Source organism: Trachymyrmex septentrionalis, unplaced genomic scaffold (genome assembly GCF_001594115.1).
Source record: "Trachymyrmex septentrionalis isolate Tsep2-gDNA-1 unplaced genomic scaffold, Tsep1.0 scaffold115, whole genome shotgun sequence".
Lineage (NCBI taxonomy): Eukaryota > Metazoa > Arthropoda > Insecta > Hymenoptera > Formicidae > Trachymyrmex > Trachymyrmex septentrionalis.
In genome coordinates this window covers 294,197-311,734 of record NW_017304279.1, presented here as the reverse complement: position 1 = coordinate 311,734, position 17,538 = coordinate 294,197, and the positions used below count along the sequence as shown (strand labels likewise).

The window sequence follows — 17,538 nt, the reverse complement described above, 5'->3', positions numbered from 1 at the left end:
ATAAAATATGGTATTTTGTGAAATACTTACATTTAAAGTGCACCGATTAGATTGAGATAAAGACATTGTTAAACTATTAAATGTTTCGTACGTAGTACTCGCTTGTTTGCAAAATGAACATGTAATGGTGGATCTTAATTGCCCAAAAAATAAATCCGATATTATAGATCTCTGAGAATTCATTGCTTTGTCCCATTCTTTCTCCGCATTAGTCATTTCAATCGGCATTTTTACGTTCTACGAGGAAAAAATAAATTTTAATATTTTAGTATTTATATTTTAATATTAACTAATTTTCGTCAAATTATCCATCATAAATTTTTACCTTCTTAAGTTCATTATGCATCCAGTCTAATAAGAACGTAAGGAATTCGTGAGAGTCTTGTTGCTCGTAACTTTCAAATTGTAATTTGTATTGTCCAACTGCAACCTGCAATAATAATAATAATTCATGCCAATTGAAAAAATTACTTTGATAGTTTAAAAATAAGACTCTACGAGCTAAAGTACCTTTAGGTCGTAAGGAGATATGCTCTTGTACTGGCCTCTCCATAGCGCTTTAATTACTTGAGCCACTTCTTCTACCACTTGGCCTTGTGTCATATTGTCATTATTCGTATTGAGATCATCAGCATATGAATTATCAGTAAAATATTTCGCTAAGTTCGTCGTATTACTTAGGCACTGAATGATGCTGTTCATGTAACAAGAATTGCCCAAGTTCTTCAAACCGGTTATGCCTGGATGCTGTAAGTACAAGGAGGCTATTTTTACATTGATAAATCACATTATCAATCATATATAATTGTGCCATATATACATATATATATATATTTTTTTTTAATTTTGAACATCTGCTTAAACATATTTAACCAGACATATTTAAAACTTTTAAACAAACTTTTCATAAGATATGACAATAATTAAATTTTTTCAGGAATATATTTTTATTAAATTTTTATTACAAAGGAATAATAGCGTGTGAACGATTAATCTTTTCTCAAAAAGTGAAACTCAGTTACAAGATTGCGCGATTTATTTTCCGCGTAACGTAATTAAGCAAGTGGTTTATCGACCTATTTACATATGATGGTCAATAAAACCTTATAACGCACTCACTCTGACGTATTTGTATATCGTACATTGACGTAAAAATCAATCTACCATTCATTATTTCTTAATAGACGACATTTATTAATTAGTTATTCTTAATGCATTTAAAACATTCCATTAAGAAATCGTGGAAGAGTTTAGCATTTATTAAATATTTATTAAAATATTTAGGTATTAAAAGAGGATGTTAAGTTAGGACTATTTTTGAGTTAGGGTAAAAGAAGTTTTGAGATGTACAAATTATGTATCATATTAAAGGAATACTTAAACGAAGTCGAGTGATATATTGCTTAATTTGATGAAACATTGGGAACATAGGAAAAATCGTGATAAAAATCAAATTTAACGTTATCATGTTTATTGATAAAAAGTTATTAAGTAAAATATTAAGACATCTTTAGAATTAATCAATAAGGACTGTATACATTATATTATTAATTAGACACGTAAAACTTGCAGACATTTTCGAGCGATTGGTGGACAACAAAAAGTTGTGTTTAGTATTAACGATATAGTTTTTGTTGCTTAATTTTCGAAATATCTTAATATGTTTTAGATTTACTGTCATTGATAACGATTTCTCCTATATTACCAATATTTTCCTAAAATAAGCGATCATTTGATCCGCTGCCCTTCAATATGATATGTAATTTGTACATCTCGGAACTTTTTATTTTAACAAGTAAGAGTTTAATGCCTATTATGGTCAAAGTTAGCAATCGGGCTCGGTAGTCTAAAGACTTAGGACGGAATACAAGAGATCCGGATTCGACCGGCCGAAGCAATAAATTTATTTACAGTTTTTCAGTACATTAATGTCTTTCTAATAAAATATCAGATTGATATCAAATTATTAAATTACTTATCAATTTAATTTATAATATTACTATAGTAGTTTGATTGCGTTTATAAGCGTTCAAAAAATCATTTCGGCGCACAGTTTAAATAACTACATATTTAGTACATAAATTCACATAGAAATTATTTAAAAAACATCTAAGATCCAGCTTTGACAGTAATAAGCATTAAACTCTTACTTGTATACTCACATATACAGTCTTAATAAATCGTTAATTATTCTTTTTATTTTAACCGAAAAACAGACCTATCATAACATCCTCCTTTACATTATAGACTTTCTATAATAAGTCATTATCTAAGCTTAAGTCTAAGAAATTGATCAATCATAGTTAAATGTGACAAGAATAATTGACTATGATTGGTCAATTTCTTACGGTTTAAGACTTATGGACTATCTGTAATAAGTCATTACCTAAGCTTTAGGTCTTAAGCTATAAGGAATTGACCAATCATAATTGTTCTTTTCACATTCGCCTGTGATTGGTTAATTTGTTACTTTAAGACTTAAAATATAATAACTTATCGTAAAAAGCTCATTAAAGCTTAGGTAACTTTTTGTAGAAAGTCCATTAATTTCACGTAATAAATAATTTTACACAAAATTATGTGTTGTATAAAAAAATATTTCTAACTACAATAGATGCAATAATTTTTAAAAGAACCAGAGATATATATTATTTACAAGAAAAGAACAATGTTCTTAATTTCTTTATCATGTCTGTCAGATGAATTATTTAAAAATTAATATAAAATCGTTTTTTCTCTGTTTATATATATATATTACCTTTTTAAAATAATTAAGTAATTGCAATGGAATAAATCTTCTTTGAAGATACACCATTATCTCTATCATTCTTCACCACACCAACAAGAAATTATTTTATCACAAGATAGTAAGCATTGTACCCATACGCATGTTTGATTATATTATCGTGCATAAAATTACAATTAAACATTATATCGTTATTGCAAGCTAACGAACAAATAAATCGTAAACTAGTAGCAGATATATTAATGTTATATAAATATATTACGGACACACACACGCATACACACAATATTTTCTTGAATGACTAATATTGCATTGTAATTAGCTTTTAATTGTAAGAAGTGCCTCTTTATAACGTAATAAAAAAAGACATCACGAATAAATTCGGGAGGGAAACACCTCCGATAAGTGATCCACGATCTGGCAAATGTTGCTCGGACACTGGCGCGTGTTTGTCATGCCACTAATCGGAAGTTTGTTTGTGGATTGGATTGAGAAACCCCATGTGTGTTGAGTCACTTCGCTCGTGTACACGTGCGCGTACATTCATTTATGTATGTGATATACTTATGTTGCACGTGACACGTGCTTCTAGAACTACTAAGTTTCTTCGCGACCAAAATTATAAAATGCGTATTAACTAATCTATGTATTCTCTTAATGACTTTTGTGTGCTATTCATCTGTTAATTTGGTATGCTCACTCTAAATTTTTTAATAAAAGGAAACTAAAATTAATTCCCCAGAATTTCAAACGTAATGTTGAAATATACAAATATAGTAATAGTATAAACAAGGATTCAAACAAACTAAATACAAAAAACGAAACAAATACGGACTGAGATTGTATCTCAGTTACAGGTACGCAAAACAATATTAGATCAATTTACAATTTATTTAACTAGTCTATAATACAGTAAACTGTAATGTGATATCAATTTCGAACATTTCGAGTTTCGACCCTATTCAGACAAACATTTGGACATCGTGTCTTAAATAGATCACAGACAATAAATAACGTTAAGTTCAAGGTTGTTTAAAATTCACTAATTATTTAATATCCAAAGCTTACATACAAACATATCGGTTCCTGAGGAAGACATTTGACTTGAGTTTTGGTAATCTGTGAGTCAATGAGCGAGTATTATTCTTCATGCACTAACGAAATTTTATTTGTTACTCAATTATCGTTGAAGATGACTCGAAATAGAGTCAAAACGTTCAAAAATCAATGTTACATTACAATTTGTTAAATAAATTATAAATTGATTTAATATTGTTTTGCGCACATGTAACCGCACTGCATTCTCATTAATTCATATTTGTTCTGTTTTGAATGCTGAAAATGTAAAATATAAAGTATAATGCCTAAAGTCTTAAACTAATATTGTATTAACAGTAAATATTATTGTATTCCTATTCATGGATTATACGTTGTTATCATGCCGATATCACTTACAGCTCAATATCATACATGTGATTTATGCTAAGCATTATATGAAATGGAAGACTGAGAATCCAACACCATAAGCATTTTTTTAAAACTCGAACGTTCATCTTTAATAATTCGCGAAAACGAATGAAAGCAAAAGCTATGACAATGTTCGTATGTAAGATCGTATTAGCAATTTTGCCGGAAAGCGCCCGTATAATCTTGTCCGAATAAGTACTTACAACAGTGCCGTGAATAGGGGTCATTCGTTCCTCCCGATTCCCCCAACTAAGAGAAGACACTTTGATGTTCTCATTCCCAATTCCATTCTGATTTCGAGGCGAAATATGTGGCTTAGAAGTTCTATCTATCTGAGGTGCTTTACGATCTCCCAACTAATGGAATTATGTAATTATGCGATTGCTATTTTAAATAGATAACAAAAAAGAACGAATTGATTATAAGATTGTAGCGCGGAATTCTTCATACCTGCAACAGATTTGGACTCGAATAAGAACGCTCCAACCCGGTGTTAATGGATGATCCATCCGCCTTCAAGGGTTCCTTGTAAACGTCACTGTCATTTTTCAATATTTCCTTGTGCTCTCTTTGCAAAAAATCTCTATAATCATACAATAATATGAATTAAAACAAAAAAATACATTATATAATGTAATTTTAATACATGATACTTTAATACAAGCTATCGATAAAAAAGGTACCTTAATAAGTTATTAATAAAATACTAAGTTAAATATAATAAAATTCACTTATTTAATAATTTTGTTTTTTTACAGTTTCTACAAATGGTAAATAGATAATCGATTGCGTGTCTGTCCTTACGCTTAAGACCTGGAAATAGTCTGTAATTCGTCATCCATTGTTATCGTCTTCGCTTTTAAAGATTTTTAGCCATAAATTTTAAAATTTTTGGAGTGAAAACTTGAATGACTTTCAGCTAATATATATTATGGACATAGTGCTTTGAATATTATGTTTTTATTATTATGAATATTATGTTTTCTAAATTATTGTTTATTGCACCGAAGAATTAATTTATCGCGAAATTTTTTATTAAATAACAATAAAAAGTATTGAAAAATCAAATATTAATAAAAATGTTTTAATTATTAATAAAAGTATTAATAAAAACTACCCAACTCAAAATTTTTGATACATTAAAATACGAAAATGCATTCGCGCAATATACAAGCGATTATAACTATAATCAACTGCTTGCTAACCTAAAAGTTCCTAATATAATAGATACAAAAATGTAATCACTTATCGCATTACCATAATTTATATATTTTTTCTATTATTCTTAATACATTGAGTGCCAAATTAACTCATATAGTTAGTGATTTACATATAAATGCCAAAAATTAGATCTTCTGAAGAAAAAAATAAAAACTTCATTATAAATTTTCTGATAAAAAAATTAATAATAAATAATTAATATATTAAAATAACAAAAATGATATTATGTAGTCAATGCATTAAAATATATTAGAACTTTCATATAACATTAATAAAAAAAAAAATATATATATATATATAAAAAATATATTTACTCCTGTAGCTTTTTTCTTTTTGTTTCAATGTCTCTGATTTTGTTTTGTTGCAAAGAGAGATTAAAATCAAGATTCGTCTTCTCACGGTCGTCAGTGGGATTAAATTTAATTGCATCCGTTTCCTTTATATATGTCTTAAACTCATTTTCAATTTTTAGGTACATTTTATGCTGTAATAAATGAAAAATATTTAATATTAAATTTATCATAATTTACAGCTTTTGTTCACTGCGAGCAAATTATAAAAAAGTAAATAAACAAGTACCATATCCTCTAATTTAACTTTCAGAGACTTTATTTCTGTTCGTAGATATTTCTCATCACTGGGACTGTACTTGTTCTCACGTTGCGAATAAAGCTCATATTCATGGGTCAACAACTCATTAGCAAGCTTGGTTTTCGATTTTGCAAGTTCATTTAACTCTTTCATAAACCTTAATACTTCTTTACATCGTGGATCGTATGTCTTCAAGGCGGTCGGTTTACTGCTACGATCAATCACCGGTTTCGCGCTGACTTCGTTTTGTGGCACTTTACTTGATAATATCTTAGAATGAGCTAATACTGGACTTTCTGGACTTTCCAATCGTTTCCCATTTACACTGTCACTCTGAGACGGTTGTTTATCGTTAATTGATATTGTTACATGACTAATGAAATTCTTGGATTTGGTATCATTACTATTCGACCTAGCATGTATAGATATCGCTGATTTGTTATCACCATGATCCATTTCCATGTCGACACCATTATTAGAGCCGATCGCATTATTCAATTTGTTCTTCGTTTCTTGCTCTTCTTCTTTTTTCAAGATTTCATCTTCCGAGTCAGAACACGCCCAAGAAGGATATTCAAACGTATCGAGAATCTCATCAAGTGCATCAATCTTAAACTCAGGTATTTCGATATTGGGATTCGTTGTAAATGCTGGATACCGCTCCCACCATTCCTGGTATCCTCCGTTTAGAATCTTAATCTTTTTATATTTTATACCAGGATCCCAATTCTCAAAAATATTTTTTAATAGATTTATATGAGTACACGGTGTCAAAGTTTCTGGTGTAGTATTCCAATCTAGTAAGACTAGAATATCCGTGTGTTGTGCCGATCGATTAACAAATAAGTCATAACAATGCTTATCATTTGCGAAATATTTTTCAAAGTGAGTGCCTAGCAACCTGAAAGCAAAAATGCATCATAAAAAATTAATATAAATAAAGCTATAATAAAACTGCAAAAAAATATATAATCTCATATATAAGTAACATAAATATATAATAAATATAATAAATAATAAAAAATATGCAATCTATATATAAATAATATAGATTGCATGAAAATGTCTCATTTACCCTTTTTTAATTTCAGACTGTGGAATGTTAATACATCTATCGGACGATATCCTGGAATTTTCATAATAATTCTTCTGCCTAGTATCAATGATCAAATATCTGGCACGTATCTTTTGTATTAGATTATACAATTTATCACATGATATAAAGTTGTCATTATCGCTACTTAAATTTATATCTTCAGCTGGTATTTCTGGTAACTTCAAGCCAATATCACTATTTGGCGCCTTGGATTCATCCATTTCTACCTCCATTAGTTCCACCTTATCATTGCACTTCTTCAAATTAAGCTCATAACGTACCTCTAACTTTTGCTTCAAGTCTGCAAGTATGTTTTTCACTTCATTTATCTAGAATATAAACATTCATGTATTCCATATTATTTATACAGGAAAATGTCAGGTTGGTTATTTTAGAAACACTATTTCTTACCTGATCAACAGTCATGCTCGTAGCATAGGCCGACTTGCCGTCCTTGTTATGAATTTTTCTCAACCACTCGACCGAATTCAGCCACCTCTTCAAAAAGATGTATGCCGTCTCATCGTCTCCATCCTTTTTTGCCGAATCAGAACTTTCTCGCATAGCGGGGAGCCTCTGATACACGCTGCGCGGTTCCTTATCTTTGTAATTGATCTTAGCCTTTTGCACGAGGTCATTAATGCAATTAAACTTCAAATTTGACATGTTGCCAGCCGTCGTGATTCTTTACTTCGATTCTCAACGTAAAATCAGAGAACCATCCGGCATCAGGTGCAATGTACGCAATACAACTCAGCTGTCAGTCAAAGAATAAATGTTAATCGTCTAATTTACTTTGGACCGCGACATAGCAATCCGTAACGATTTGGATGGAGACAGAATATCGCTCGACGATGCTCGGCGACGACGCAAGGTCGCGCGAGATGCTATCGATCACCACTACGTCGTCGTCACGTCATCAGGCGAAACCTTTCGCGATGTCTACTAAAAACACAAATTCTAGTCCTCCCTATGCGAATTCGCACTCCGAATTGCTTCAAAAGTACGAACGACTCCGAAATGAAAAATCTCTCCACGGCGCTATCCTACGATTCGCCACAATTCATTGCAGTTCAAAATACGCTCAGGAATTGTAGATGTCAGTCGTGCCGAGGTTATTTTAAAATCACTAGATTAAAGTATTGCAAGACGAAAAAGGCCGGCTAATCAATTTCGATTAAACTAATTAGACGATTGTTACATTGAAACTGATCAATCGCATTTGTTATTCAATAGAATTGACCAATCACAGTTGACACTTAAGCTGCTTACACATGCAGCGTAACTCGCGTAAGCGTAACTTGCGTTAACCAATCAAATCGTATCAGCTGCTACGCATTATTCTAGTTGAAATGATTTGATTGGCTGACGCAAGTTAGGGGCTCCGCGCAATAAAAGGAACAGAGAACAGAGAACAGAAAATAAGAATTTTAATCTATCAGAAACTGTGTATTCTACAATACGTGATTTCTAATAGGTTAAAATTCTTATTTCCTGATCTCTGTTCCCTATTCCTTTTATTGTGCGGAGGCCCTCATAGGAAGAGAGTGGCAAACTGCATCATGTGACCCGATCTCTTCCTCGATTGAATCTGGTAATCAAGCTCCGTAGAGCCATGGTAAAGGTATGCCGTTTAGGTATGACTACAAAAGTAGAACGCTTGTCACCTTGTGCTGCTTTTCTCTCCAATTTTACAATTGATAAGATTTTTGTAAGTGATACATATTATTTAATATACATATTATATTAATCTTGGAAATATATACCTTCCTCTATTGTAAATATATACATGAAATAAAAACGAATTTTTATATTTCTGCTGAATGAAAACCGCTTTATCACACGCGGTAATTTTACCCTTTCAAACCGTTTTTCCACTGCAATAGACATTTTCTAAATGAATCTTTTTATGTAACCTATATGTATACAAAGTTTCATTAAAATTAGAATTTATCACTTCGTGTGGTTCCCTTGTAAGAGCAATATGTGATTATTAAGATCTCTCATTATAGCAAAAAATTTAAATAATTCAGTTAATTAACTTCTTTATTATGTAGAGGGGGATAAGGAATGAAGGAAAGAAGATATAAATCATCTAATAAACTCCTAATAATAATATTTCATAGAACAATTCAATTTTTTTGATAATTGAATATTGCCTAGTAAAATACGTAAAGTATTGTTGATAATTTTAATATTTCTGCTAATAAATACAAAGATAAAATAGAACGAGATTTTATCTCAACTGAATAAAGATATATGTTGCTGCATTAACAATATAAAGGCAACATCATTCATAATTCCACATGTAGATCACAAAATCGAACTTTAGTAAGGAAGATCAGTGTTGATAAGGAGGCGCTTGTCGGGTCCTAAGTAAGATGAAGCTTCGCATAATCCGATATGTGGAGAATTCCATGCTCCGTGGATGCGACATGCAAGCTGGCGCCGCACGCGCGTGGATTAATTTTAAAATTATGCAGCTCAGTTATTTGAGTGCTGCATGCGGCCGCGGGATCGCCACTAGTTCCTAGCATTCCAAACCAGAATTCATTCCCTGTAAAAACAACATCATTGTCTTGAAGAGAGAGATGTTGATAAAGATATCTCATAAATAAATCTCAGAGAACGTCAGACACCGATTTTTCTCAAACTTTTATAGTTATTTCTTTAAAGTAACAAAATTTGTCGTTAATTAAAAAATTTTAAGAGAAATTCTTTTGTATTTGACATGTTTAAAGCAGTATATTTTTTCTTAAGAATAAATTTATACTCGATTATTTAAAGTTCGACACATATATAGAAAATCAAAATAATAGTTAATAATAGTAAAAAAACGGTTCCCCTGGCAAAAAATATATACTGCTTTAAACATAAAATCGGGTATTAATAAAAAATTTGTTTTAATTGAAAGACTCAATTTAAGCTAAAATTAAATACAGATTTCTTCATCTTTGACAAAAAACAGCTATAAAAAATTTGAAAAAATTGGCATCTGATGTCACCTGAAATTTATTTACATCAATATAACTGACATTAAATAAACGAACACTTATTTTTAGATAAATAAATAAATAATGGAATAAAAATATATTTAAACCTGGTAATGTATTTCCATCGCTAGCATAAGTTACAACGAGGAGTTTACTTGAGTCTTCGGTTCGGGACAGTCTGCTATGTGGTTCTCTCAGACCAAAATGTATTTTTATATCTAAAAATAATTATTGTGGTGTATAAAGGTTGTAAGCATATTTATATTTATCCATTTATCAAATACTAACCACCCAGATAATTTCCGTTTCCCGCATTACCGCATTTCTGTTGTTGGAAATAAGCAAACATAATGTCAGAAACGTATTTGAGCTTCTTGTTCATCTTTTTGATGGCGATCTCAAATGTTTTCAAGAAGTAGACTTCTTGATCCTCAATTATTTTCCAGACACCTGTTAATAATTATATATTAATAAATAATTAAAGAGAACAGTACGAAAAATAATTTTAATAATTTGTTGTATATAATATTTAAGTTTTTAGTTTTATAACGCTTAACATTATAACATTTAATTTTAATCTTATAAGCTTTAAGGGTCGACAGGAGTGACTGGCCAAGTCCGATTTGACTTTGGAAACCTCACGTGATAGGACCTTGAAGCTCTGGATTCAAGGCTGCCAACTTCAGATAATATAATCTCCATTTTCTTATGGTTGTGTATTCATATAAGAACACTAATATGATTCCTGTCGAGAGCGAACGAGACAGCGAAAGAGAGCAAGAGCCCAATGTTCTCACTCTGGTCGCTGTACAAGCGACCGAAGACCGAAAATGCTTTCTCAGCGATCTCGGTGATAACATATAAGTTTTAATACATTTTAGTAATCATATATCTTTTGCATTAATGTATAATAGCAAAAATGATTTTAAAATGTAATAGTTTATGAGATATTAATTATTTACGTTTTTTATGGGCGTTATATACTGCGTTTATAAACATAGTCTGTAAGAATTCCATGTGGTCGTATGCGTAAGGTGTGAGATCAGTATGCTGAAGATCCCACGTTCTAATCCTACGTTTTTTCTTTTTTACATATTTTTTCTGAAATAAAATTATTAATTCGTTCTCGGTCTCTCTCGGCACACCGAAGGCGAGAATTGTCAATGCCATTAAGAAAGACAAGGAAACCTATTATCTTTTTTTGTTCAACTCAATGTGAAGAATTTCTCTATGATTAGCAATCAGTTGTAGCAGAACATGCAGTTCTGGTGACCTAGGTTATGCTCATTTTTTTTCTCGAATAAATAATATTTTCTTATGAAACCTGTTGGGATTTCTTTGTTATATTGCTGGGAAGGCTCGTAACAGAGCCAGATTTTACAAATTGATTCTTGAATATTTTTATTAATAAGATCATGTACACCTCAATTGTACTATAGTATACATCGAATGAGATATCAGAACAAATTTTTATTTTTCTCTGCGGTGATCCATATCAGCGAGCATACACTTTAAGCGATACACAATGTCTGTCTTGTATTTCTGCGTTTCACTTGTTTTTATATATCACAATAGCCTTTTTTATACTTGTATGGACACGCTTTTTTGCACAATTTATATATGTTTTTGAACTTTTCCAAGAGACATGATACACTTACGACTGTGTAATTGTACGTGAATATTGTCGAGTTACATCAAGACTCACCCCGACCCGAATTGGGCTTACGTTGTATTTGCGAACTTTTATTGCGGTTACTCTTTTTTTCCGAAGTATTTGTCTGAAGAGGGCTCAATCTTGCAGCCGAAACTTGTAACGAAATTTTTTATTTAGTTCTTACCTTTTATTATTTTTTATGTATCTTTTATTTTATTATATACTTTCTTCGATTTTGTTTTTCTTTATTTGAATTTTCTTTTAATTAGATGATTACTTTTTAAAAACGAAAGGTGCTGACTCTTACTTTGCCCTTTATTTATTGTTATTTATTTTTCTCTTTTTACAAAAAAATCGTTCTGTATGAGCCTTCAGGAGTCTTTCCTGATTACGAATATCGCAATTAAAACGCGATTCATCCAGTATTTTTAGCCGTAATTTTGATATAAAAATTCATCTTCGACTAGAGGTCTCCACGGGTCTTTCCTGTCGAACCTTAACAATAAATGCTTCACACTAACCGAGACCAAAACCAACTACGTGTAAGAAAGCGGTGGTGTTTTGCTTCTCAGCGCGGCTGTTTGCTTCGAGTAGTATTATCTCTACAGAGAGCAGGGTTCTCTTCATGTAATTCTCGATATCGAAGATTAACTTATTCCTGAATGATATATACCGCCTGTTCTCTTTCGATTTCATATTTTTCACGGTTTCATCATAGAGCGGGTGATAATCCTCGCCATAAAATTTGGCCCATAAAACACGCATCCCGCGTTTTTCTTCAAATGTGCCATCCATCGCGGATCCATATCTATTTCGCATAGATTGATTTTTAAAAAAAGGTTTATTTGTATACTACAAAAGGACTAGAGAGTGGTGTACATTATAATGTAATTTAATTCGGTTATTAATCTATTATTATCTTATCACAAATACAAATTGCATATGCAACAAATTTGGATAGAAACGATGTATGTATACATCTTATTAATTAAAATCTTTACTATTATTAAGAGAGAAAGAATTTAAAAAATTAACTATAGATATTATTGAAACATTGATGTGGCTACCGGTTTCGCCAGACCGCCGTTTGATTCTACAATATGTCGCCACCGTCAACGCAGAGCTGAGTAGTCAGGAACCTTAAAAAACTTTTTTTTCTGTGTATCTCTCTCTCTCTCTCTCTCTCGCTCAATTAATTTATACTTAATTAACAATCATTACGGAAAGTTACTGCTTACCCATTATCTATATTGTTCTGCTGTGGCGTAATGGCAATATCCTGATACTCCATATATTTTTTGAATCTACATGACAAATTAAATGGTACGAGTGGCTCAAATTTAATGATAACATAGCAACTTTACAACGACAAATTCTAATATTTACAAAAGAGAGTAGTATTATACTAAAAATAAAAAAGTGTATTAAAAATGACTAATTGTTTATAATTTCAACAATTTTTTAACCGCGAAAATTTTACAGCTATAAATAACCATATGTAAACGAGATAAAAATAAAACACGCATCTACAGGCTCGACAGCATTGTTACGGAGAGTTTGCACGTATAAAAATATTTCTGAAGAAGGAAGGATTAAATTAACGCATAGAACCTTGTGCCTACGACACTCATAATAATCCCTCTGGGTTGGACGGTGTCTGGGTCACAGCTCACGATACCTCTATTATTTCGTGAACCATCGTTTATGAACTCCGTATGAGACGACACCACCATCATTGCTGACAGTTTAATCTCATCACAGCTCAAGCATTTTGTTAGGACCTATTCATGAGATTTTAAAACTTATTAAAGTATTGTGACGTCAAAGAAGGTGACGTACAAAAGAAGGTGATGCTATAAAACTTTATCTTGTTTTTAACATCCAATAAACTTCCAATATCGATAAATGATTAATATACGTAACATTACATTAATCCGTAAGTAATTTAATAGCCTATAGCTATACTGTAAACTTATAAAATAAAAGAGTAAAAAGAAAAGAATAAAAATAGAAATTTTTATGGAAATAAGAAAATTGCGAAAAACACTTCTCTACTTCGTTATTTAAATATATATGTAACTACTTTTGTGATAATATAAAAAGAACAGTTATATATTTTTGCTTTTATTTATTGAAAGCCAAAGTTTTTATTTATCTAGCCAATGTTTGGTATTACTTGTGCCACCGGAAAAGAATTTAAATTTTAAAATAAATCAACATTAAAGTATATGTATTTTCTCTATATTAAGTTTTATTATTACCTTATCCTCTCTCTCTCTCTCTCTCTTTTTCTCTCTCTTTTGTTTTTGTTAGATAATTTAACTATAATAATTATTTTTTATAAAGTATATTGCTTGATTAGGACGGCGCCATGTATTTACCAGTGGTTCCTTCTCCTGATCGGTGCCAACACTCTCCCAGGCACCAAATCCACTCTTATAATCAAGTAATTGCCATCGATCTCTAGCTCCATAAAAGGAGGCCACTCTCTTATCTAACAGGCGATGGATGAATTGGATTAGGTCCATGTCCGCATACATGGCTTTCTCAACAGGGCTACCATACAATCGCTTGTATTTCAACCATCGCGCAATCAAGGGCAACATCGCTTCGTGTATCAGTGGATATACCGAATTTGCATTTAACTAAAAAATGTCATCAAAGATCATCAAATATGTATTAAATTAGCCGAAATTATTAAACATTAAAATAAAAAATGATAAAAAAAAATATTTCAGTTTCGAGGACAGAATTATAATCTTTAAACTGTATATTCTTGTAAAGAATTTCTAAAGATTTCTAACGAAACAAATAAATTTTTAATAATAAAAGTTTCAAACGATTTCTCTCTTAAATATTTAACAAATATTTAAAAGAAGTATTAATTAAAATAGAAATATTATTTAAGCGTTTGTTCCTTTTGTCTGACCATGTATACTAATCGCTCGAGCAAATAACTTATTTTATACAAACCTCAATAAAATCCGTGCTGATTCCCCTGTCCTTCAAAGCGGCGCATTTTACAGTGTTAATTGGAAACATCAAGGGAAACGCATTGCTTCGTCTGATTAGCTCTGTTATGTTAATTGATGGCGATACGGAGACATCGAGACACTTCCTCAGTAACTCCTTTATGTCATCATCGAAGGGCACGCCATTGGGCGAACCCAGTGTGTAATCCCATGAGATCTCTGGCGGATCTTTCGCTAGCATCTGTTGTAGTGTCTCTTCTGCAGCTCGATTATTCTGTGAAAGGATGCGAAGATATGTAACTAATTCTCAAAATGTAAAATATACCGCTGGTACTAAATTTTCGATTTAATTTAAAAATTCCACAAAAAAATGCTAGTTTGATATTGAATAGATGATTTAATTCCCAGTAAAAAAAATTACATAATAAATAAACGCTTAGCATGTTTCCTTGAAGAGTTAAGCCTATTCTACAATGTGCTCTTTGTTTCCTGTTTCTTGCTTTTTACCTTTTACTTTTTTCTCCTTTGCAACCGTTTTATCGATAATTGTATTTCTTGCTATGTATTTCTTATTTTTTTCAAAGTTCGTTATCTTTTATCTCAGGCGATAAAGACAAAAAACCGGATAAGAAGCAAAAAGACAAAATGTAAAAAATAGCAAAAAGCAGAAAACAAAAAGCATATTGTAGAATAGACTTTACTGTAGAAAATTATTGCGTATCATGTTTTCCGCATCATGTTGCGTCATGGAAAAATTTCAATATATCTATCGCAAAAATAAATGAGAAAACAATTAGATAAGACACATTTGGAGAACGTGAGTCATTTTGTCTTTGTTTTATGTCTAATAAACGGTGTAAAAACAGAATAACGCTCTCCGAATGTGTTATTATATCTATATATTCAGAAATTTTTGTTAAAAAAATATAAGCAAATAATTTGTTCATCTGCTAAGATATTTTAGAAGTAATTTGTTTACTGCGATATTGAGCAACTTTACATTCGTGCGGACTCGACATATTACCAATAAAGGGCTACAAAATCAATTCTAAGAAAAATTGTGCAAAACAGTGAATCGCCGCGTCATTCTATTAATACAACCCCCTGCTGATTACAGCAAGGACGCCGATCGCTTTGACACTCGAGCATGAAATCTATTAAATAACGTAAAATGTATCATCCGAGCGACTTCGTTCACTCTCTTCGTGGGCGCGGCCACATGAATAAACACATGGATATATACGTACATATTAACAAAATTTGTGTCCAGGGGCTTATGAAGCCCTCTTTAGGGGCTTATCTAAGCGCCCTCCCCCCCTCCCCCTCTAGGGCACTACTTCCGTGATTTTCTGATCTTTTTTGGGGGGATAGTGACGTCACAATTTTCCATGACAGAAATGATAGAACCGGTAATGTCGGCGTTACAAAAATCACTTTTCAAAAATAACGTATAATGATTACCGACTTCTTTTTAAAAACCGATTATCCCAACTCTTTATTGCTACCATCATGAACACAATATTGCTACGTCATTACCACATCATTCTTACAGTACTACAGGGCTTACAGTTACTACTCTATTAACAAATTTCGTTATCGTTGTTCTACAGCTTTTTCATCATAGTAAAAAAATTTTACAGAGTTATAACGGTAACGAAATTTGCGTTAAGAGTTACAGAATAGATCTACTAATAAGTTTAGGATTTTTATCTATTCAACTACTACGATACATTTAGGAACAGGAACAATCGTTATTATAAAACAGTTCTTGGATTTACATTTATTTAACTATTTAATTATTACTATAGACTTACAAGAAAGACACATTGTTACAAAGACACATTGTTTGCAAATACAGAATATTTTGTTATAAAATAACTTTACGGCTTTTTTTTGCGAAAACGTTTTTATTACATCATCAAAGTCTATTTTGGCTAAAAGCTCCGATTTAATGTTAAAAATTGACAGGTTATTTAGTTTTCCCTGGTCTAATGTTGACCTGCAAGCGTTTTTCACTCTTTTTAATGCCGAAAATGACCGTTCACCGTTACTGTTCGTAACAGTTAGACAGAAATATATCCTTATTGCCACTTCGACATTTGGGAAAGTAGCTTCAATTTTATTGTATTACTTTCAAATATGATACTGGAAATGGAATATCGAAATGAAATTTTTCATTCTAGATAAAATATCTAAATTGAATATCTTCGATGAACTCGTCTTCTAGATTGCAATTGTATATTTTTACTAAATTTTTTGCGCTCATTACCAAATTCAGAATAGAATTGTAGCTTATTTAGAAATCCAAATGTTCCGAATGATGCTTATAGCTTGCCGCTCTTTTCTAAGTTAAATTCTGTTAATGCAATGTTAATTCCTTACTATACAGTAAAGAACATGCAATATAATTTACTTAACTCTAGTGAAATACATTATTTATATAAAAAATTTTGTATGCATCATTTATATGAAAGATTTGATATCGACAACTGGCACCAAATTAAATTCTATTATCTTCTTATTTCAACCACCCAAAAAAAAAGTAAAAATAATTTTAATTTTTGTTAAAAAATATTTTCATTGAATACAGATGACCATCGACATATCACTATTATAAGACGATAGGGGTGATGGTGGGATTTTTTAAATCTATTTTGGATTAATTATTTACAATTGCAAACACACATTATAGATTTTTTAAATCTACTTTAGGATTAATTATTTACAATTGCAATCATTATAGATTGAGATTAATTTATATATCTAAAACATAAGTGATGTGTCGAAAAAAAATGTTA

At 31.1% G+C, this 17,538-nt stretch overlaps 2 protein-coding genes across 8 annotated transcripts in view; both read right to left on the bottom strand.

Annotated features, from left to right (window-relative positions):
- Positions 1-8,171, bottom strand: part of LOC108754031 (ubiquitin carboxyl-terminal hydrolase 8-like) — a 10,059-nt gene extending 1,888 nt beyond the window's left edge. Inside the window, exons 1-9 of the mRNA XM_018496049.1 lie at positions 7,533-8,171; positions 7,101-7,450; positions 6,014-6,926; positions 5,749-5,918; positions 4,664-4,796; positions 4,417-4,569; positions 511-747; positions 326-430; positions 31-237 (exon numbers count right to left, since the gene is read on the bottom strand). Coding sequence (XP_018351551.1) covers positions 31-237; positions 326-430; positions 511-747; positions 4,417-4,569; positions 4,664-4,796; positions 5,749-5,918; positions 6,014-6,926; positions 7,101-7,450; positions 7,533-7,787 — 2,523 coding nt within the window. The 5' untranslated portion in view covers positions 7,788-8,171. The remainder of the gene's footprint in view (positions 1-30; positions 238-325; positions 431-510; positions 748-4,416; positions 4,570-4,663; positions 4,797-5,748; positions 5,919-6,013; positions 6,927-7,100; positions 7,451-7,532) is intronic.
- A 1,154-nt stretch (positions 8,172-9,325) lies between these two features.
- LOC108753876 overlaps positions 9,326-17,538 on the bottom strand; it is a 13,294-nt gene continuing 5,081 nt past the window's right edge. For all 7 annotated transcript variants that reach the window (XM_018495838.1, XM_018495817.1, XM_018495870.1 and 4 more), the window contains 8 exons: positions 14,742-15,014; positions 14,150-14,413; positions 13,380-13,549; positions 13,007-13,072; positions 12,290-12,576; positions 10,403-10,564; positions 10,222-10,332; positions 9,326-9,678 (listed from right to left, as the gene is read on the bottom strand). In XM_018495838.1, coding sequence (XP_018351340.1) covers positions 9,494-9,678; positions 10,222-10,332; positions 10,403-10,564; positions 12,290-12,576; positions 13,007-13,072; positions 13,380-13,549; positions 14,150-14,413; positions 14,742-14,981 — 1,485 coding nt within the window. In that variant the 5' untranslated portion in view covers positions 14,982-15,014 and the 3' untranslated portion in view covers positions 9,326-9,493. The remainder of the gene's footprint in view (positions 9,679-10,221; positions 10,333-10,402; positions 10,565-12,289; positions 12,577-13,006; positions 13,073-13,379; positions 13,550-14,149; positions 14,414-14,741; positions 15,015-17,538) is intronic.